The sequence below is a fragment of the Syngnathoides biaculeatus genome, chromosome 17 (genome assembly GCF_019802595.1).
Source record: "Syngnathoides biaculeatus isolate LvHL_M chromosome 17, ASM1980259v1, whole genome shotgun sequence".
NCBI classification, from domain to species: domain Eukaryota; kingdom Metazoa; phylum Chordata; class Actinopteri; order Syngnathiformes; family Syngnathidae; genus Syngnathoides; species Syngnathoides biaculeatus.
In genome coordinates this window covers 22,856,102-22,862,302 of record NC_084656.1, presented here as the reverse complement: position 1 = coordinate 22,862,302, position 6,201 = coordinate 22,856,102, and the positions used below count along the sequence as shown (strand labels likewise).

The 6,201-nt window shown below is 42.4% G+C and overlaps 1 protein-coding gene across 1 annotated transcript; it reads right to left on the bottom strand.

Moving 5' to 3' along the window:
* Positions 1-2,604: 2,604 nt before the first annotated feature.
* Positions 2,605-5,998, bottom strand: zmat5 (zinc finger, matrin-type 5). The gene is made up of 6 exons (XM_061802242.1): positions 5,862-5,998; positions 5,164-5,313; positions 4,938-5,000; positions 4,746-4,826; positions 3,036-3,147; positions 2,605-2,974 (listed from the first exon to the last, which is right to left on the bottom strand). The coding sequence occupies exons 2-6, from the start codon at positions 5,288-5,290 to the stop codon at positions 2,836-2,838; spliced, it is 522 nt and encodes a 173-aa protein (XP_061658226.1). The 5' UTR covers positions 5,291-5,313; positions 5,862-5,998; the 3' UTR covers positions 2,605-2,835.
* Positions 5,999-6,201: the final 203 nt, after the last annotated feature.

Below are 6,201 nucleotides of genomic sequence, written 5' to 3'. Positions count from 1 at the left end.
TCATCGCCAGCGAGATGATTCAGCACACGCGTCTTACTAGTGAGTTTTTGTATACCGACTACAATATGCAATCTCTTCGCACGAGTGGGACAGTTTTGGCATACTAGTAGGGCAACTTTGTTACTTGCGAGGCAAAACTGTTCACTAGTTGACATCTAGTAGCAGTGGTTAAGCACTTGGTGTTAACTAGTTGAATCGTAGGTCATGATGAGTACTAACAGTTGTCAACTAGTGGAGCGCTTTGCACTAGTAGAATCTTATGAACGTCTACTAGAGCTGCTTTTGCCATACTAGTAGGGCAACTTTGTTACTTGCGAGGCAAAACTGTTCACTAGTTGACATCTATCTAGTAGCAGTGGTTAAGCACTAGGTGTTAACTAGTTGACTCTTAGGTCATGATGAGTACTAACAGTTGTCAACTAGTGGAGCGCTTTGCACTAGTAGAATCTTATGAACGTCTACTAGAGCTGCTTTTGCCATACTAGTAGGGCAACTTTGTTACTTGCGAGGCAAAACTGTTCACTAGTTGACATCTAGCAGCAGTGGTTAAGCACTTGGTGTTAACTAGTTGAATCGTAGGTCATGATGAGTACTAACAGTTGTCAACTAGTGGAGCGCTTTGCACTAGTAGAATCTTATGAACGTCTACTAGAGCTGCTTTTGCCATACTAGTAGGGCAACTTTGTTACTTGCGAGGCAAAACTGTTCACTAGTTGACATCTATCTAGTAGCAGTGGTTAAGCACTAGGTGTTAACTAGTTGAATCGTAGGTCATGATGAGTACTAACAGTTGTCAACTAGTGGAGCGCTTTGCACTAGTAGAATCTTATGAACGTCTACTAGAGCTGCTTTTGCCATACTAGTAGGGCAACTTTGTTACTTGCGAGGCAAAACTGTTCACTAGTTGACATCTATCTAGTAGCAGTGGTTAAGCACTAGGTGTTAACTAGTTGACTCTTAGGTCACAAGTAGTACTAACAGTTGTCAACCAGTGGACCGTTTTGCACGAGTAGAATCTTATGAACGTCTACTAGAGCTGCGCTTGCCAGTAGGGCAACTTGCGAGGCAAAACTGTTCACGAGTTGACGTCGTGAAGCAATAGGTGTTCGCTAGTTAGCGCACGAGTAGTATGAACAGTTGTCAACTAGTGGACTATTTTGCACTAGTAGAATCTTGGAAACTTCTACTTTTGGCCGACTAGTACACCCTTAAAGCTCTTGCACTGGTACTCTCTTTGTCCTGGCTGGTAAGACAACTTTGGCCCACTGGTAGGACTACTACATGTTTTTCGTGGGACAAAATTGCAATAGCTGACATATCCTCAAATTCCACAAGTTAAGAAGTAGTACTTGACTGGTGGAACAAACTAGTGCCCTGAATTGTCTCTCTCGTGAGGACAAAAAGTGCACTAGTACACACGGACCTTTCGAGATGGTTCTGGAGGAAGCTTTTCCCGATTTTTTTTTTCCCTTGCCCAGATGAACTGGACCTTCTGATCCGAATGTTGTCGAACGTAGAAAAGTCCGACGACGATCATGCACTTTTTTCAGAGTCGAATCTATTTTTGTCATCTTTATTTGAACTTGCAATAAAAGAAATCTCGTGTACGTCGTTATCGCGATACGTAGCGTCGGTTGTGCCGCATTAGCCGTTACCTCCTCATGGCGACATATCACGGAAAGTACCAGATTTCATGTGAATGTACAGTAAAATTAGTGATTGTAACTCGCGATGATTCAGCGATCATCATTAATACGATTATTGTTGTTGTGAAGGTCGACGTGCATTTTGTCTTCAATCGTCGCTCCGCCGAAATGTTTCCGCCTCATTTCTTGTCAGGTGCCTTTTTTTTTGTCACCAAATGTCGTATCTAACGTGAAAAGTGACGAGCACTTTGAAAACTCTTCTTTTAACGCCGGATGGATTTCCATGTTGTCGGCAAAATATGAACGTCTTTGTTCATTTGTGTAACGTTGACTGTGTCAAAGTTGTCCCCCCCCCCCCCCCGATGTAACCGAAATGCTGTCTGAACGCATGAAATCTGATCATTAAAAAAAACCAAAATGGAGATTACGCCGTGTCAGTTTTTACATGACGATTTCAGTTCCTTTGTCAATTCTTGCACCAATGAAATCCATACAAATCGAATATTAAAAGGGAAAATATTTCTTAGGGTTAATTATAAACAGTTTGATGAGGGGAACTTTCATTGCTGTCATGATTGTGAGACTCGTTTCCAACTTGGGAATTTATTTTGAATTTTGTTCAAAGGTGGACATGCAGGGTAACTTTTCACTTCATCAGAATAGACAGGAATTTCATCTTTAATATTTAATATACAGATTTGTATAGCTGCCGATGTTTTTTTGTGCCACCGCTGCACTTCAGCGGGCGCAACAAAAACAAAACATATTTGAGTTAATCCTGTCGGTGCTCGTCGAGCTTGCGAAATCCTTTTTTTTTTTTTTTTTTTTTGGTATGTTATTGAAAATGAAAACTGAAGCATTAAACATAATGTCAATTCCATTTCACAGAGCGAAGAACCCCAACATGATGACCAAACAGACAACTTTCTCTGAAAATGCTTCAAAATAACGCCAATACTTCAATTTCAAGATGGGCTTTGTCGGTCGTGCCCAACATTTTTATCTTGTCATTTTTTTCTTTGAAATCAAACATATATATTAAAAAAAAAAAAAAAAACGACAGAAATAACATCCACGTTGCATTCGGGAAATGTTGAAGTGAGTTAAGGAGCTTCTTGTGGACAAAAAGTACTCCTTTTGTCAGCGTGTTGCAGGAAAACGGCTTTCGGGGTGTACGCCCGGGCGGGCGTCATCCCCACCGGGCGTCGCCGCTGACTTTCCAGCCGCCCGGGGGCGGCGGCACCAGCGAGGGCGGCAGGTCAGGGATGGAGAAAATCTGCGGGGGGACGTCGCTCGGCGTCCGTTCCTCCTCCCGGGCGTCTTCAGCGCTGCGCGGGTGAATAAATTAGCCGTCGTACGCGCACGACCGCAAGCGCGCGCTAACCGTACCCTGTGGCGGCGGCCCGGCCGCTTCTGCGCTTCTCCCGAGCGGCCAACCAGACGTCCGCGGCGGGCTCGGGCCGGTCGGGGTCGTCGCAGCCGTCCAGGCGCCGTCTTTCATCTGCGGGAGAAAGGCCGTCATGACTTATTCAAAGACGTCTGGACACGCGACCCCCAAGCGCTCAGCAGAAGGATCCGATACTTCCTAATTGGTCGCAAACTATTGACTACAAGTATTGCGCAGTGGCGCCTCGATTGGAGATGTTCGAGCCACCAAAATAATTTTAGTCTTTTTTTTAATTCAGAAAAACTGCCCCGTACACTATTCATCAGTTTGTACATCATGATTTCGTGCTTCGACTCCATTGACATTGTGCTGATCCTTCTGCTGTGCGCACCTTGGCCACCAGGGGGTTGAATCAAACAAGACTTTCAGACACAAAGAAGAGTCTTGGGAGTCGCTTCTTGCGGAGGATAAAGACCATATTCCAAGTAGTATTGCTATATTTTCTAAATATGTGCAAATGCGCTTTGTGTTCAAACAAGATTGTTATAACTACCAAAGCTTCGATGCTAGTTTCGTGAGCCTGTCTATGAAATTCTGCATTGTAGATTAGCATTAAGCTAGCTGACTTCAAAATATTTGGTATGGTTAATACACAACTACCACTGTCACATCGAGGCAAGTTTTGCACGCCCGTCTATTGGGTTTTGCGTCGTATATTAGCATTAAGCTATCCGTCTTTCATCAAGCAAATTTGGTAAAATACACAATGTGTAATTTTTTATTACAATTAAATGCGAGTGGCAGCTTGAATTTTTTTTTTTCCCCAACAAATTGTTTGCTATCTGCTGAAATTTGTCTTGTGAAACTTCAACAACAACTTCAAAAAAAAAAAAAAAAAAAAATGTATTTCCTCGATATGTCAGTGATGTATAATGACAGGGAAAACAGTTTCATGTTCTGAAGGTTCAATTCCCCTTTCGGTATTTTTACACTCACGGAATAATGTTCAACTAACCAAGCAGACATTTCACACTGTGTACATTTCAGTCGGCATTATTTCCGTAAAAATACTTTTCTGGACATTTTTCGTTTGGTGGTGCGCCAACAGTGGCGTTTTTCTCCCGCAAAACACACCTGCCTTGCCTCGAAAAAAAAAGGTTTGGGAAACACTGCACCGGACGACCAGAAATGCAACAAGACTCCGACATGACTTATTTACCGACGTCTGGACGGTTTTTGTTTCGCGTCCTTTTTTTTTTTTTTTGACAAGCGGCGCGCGGTCTCCGGGTCTCCTCGTATTTTTCTAATCAACTAACAAATCCCCACACGTCTCCTTTTATGGTAAAACTACATCAAGAGACAAATGTGTCACGCTGTCAAATTTCAAATTTACTGCGGCGGCCCGTAGAGGGAACGAGAAGAAGAAGAGAAGCGTCACTACATAATCATGTGCGCCGCCGTCTACTTGCACAAATATTTACTTGCGACCCTGGCAATCGCTCAGCAGAAAGGAAAGCGCTAGAATCATAGACGTATCGCAGATTTTGGGGGATGATAATGTGAACAAATATCACACTTTCAATACGATATTTTTTTTTTAGATAAACAGTACAGATGGGTAGGGCTCTAGACATAACGCTGTATTTGAAAAGTATGTTTTTTGAGAGTCTTGTTCTAAATCCAACAGCGCCCTCGAGTGGCGATCCGCTTACCTTGCACCCTCCTCTGCAAATGGAACATTTCTGCGTCGGACATGTGAGAAAACCTGCAGCCGAGTCCAAAATCACAAACTCCTGAAAAAACACAAATAACGCGTGTCAAAAAAATAAAAAAAATGCTCAAACCTTTCAGCTCTTCTTCAGCTGAGTGACAGAACGCCGTTGTTGTTGTTGTTTTTTTTGTACCTCTTTGGAGAAACTTCCTGCAGGGTTTCTTAGCTTGCTCGTCTTTTAAAATATCTGCATAGCCTGGAAAAAAATTAATGCACACTCTATGCCGTCTCTTGAATATAGTGTACTTTGAAATAGGAAATGGTTTATGCAAGACTACAGTCGTAAAGCCGTTACGTTGGCAAAATTTCAGAAAACCCGAGCGAACGGTAAAAAAAAAAAAAAGACAATTTCGTTTCACCTCTAAAATGATCGAACCAGGCCTTTTTAGCTCTGTTGTGCTGCATGCCGTACAGATGCTTTTTCCTGTTGTGCATGTTGTCCTGGAAGGAGCGTTCGCAGTAGTCGCAGTAGTATCTCTTCCCCATAGTTTTTGGTTTTTAAAAAGCCCCTAGAAGACAGAAATATAGCAAAAACAGCTAGCTTGCTAGCACAAACATTGTCGTTTGTGGAGGTTTTCGACACAGCAAGACTATACGTGACTCAACGCTAAAAAAACCTCTGCTAATACCGTTTTTATTCCTCACCACATCAATTGTGTTTTTAAACGGGAAATTATTAAAAGAAACACCAAATAACAATAGCCGCGTAGTGCCCTCAGATTAAATTTACAAACGGAAGTGAACCTTTGCGCACGCGTATTAACACTTCCAAGATGGCGCTGAGTGTTGTATTATTTTTCCCTTGCTTTTCTCTCCCAATTTCCCCCTCTCCATTTTCTTAACTTCGTGTCATTCCCTCCCGATCTGTAACTTTGTTCGTGTTCTTATTTTGATACGTTTTAATATTTGTCAAGGCTGTATCGTCTTTGTGGTGTTTGTTATTTTAAATAATGTTAGTGACGTAATCAAAAAGTGCCCGCGTTGTGGTGCGTGGTTCTTTTTGCGTTGTAATACATGTTTCCACTGAAATTGTGAGCAGCGAACAGAAAATAAGTACCGTATGTTGTGGCGTCGAAAGAACCCTTTTTGTTTCACAACACCCATCAAAGTTTTTTTATTTTTTTTAGAGCAAACCAGTCAACGCTCAATTTCCCAACTCCAACAGCAGTCGCTTCTCGATTGCGTCACACGAGGCTGCAGGCATGAGTAGTCGACTTTCGCTACATCCACCTTGGTTTTTGTGAACCAGATATTCTGATTATTTGTGCACTTGTTGGGCAGTAGATTATCTAGTGTGTGTTGGTATTGATAAAATAATATCGTCAGACCATATCTGCCTGGCTAAATAATTATTTCGTGAGGTGTGAAGCCGAGCAGCAGCGCTCTCGAGTCGGGGA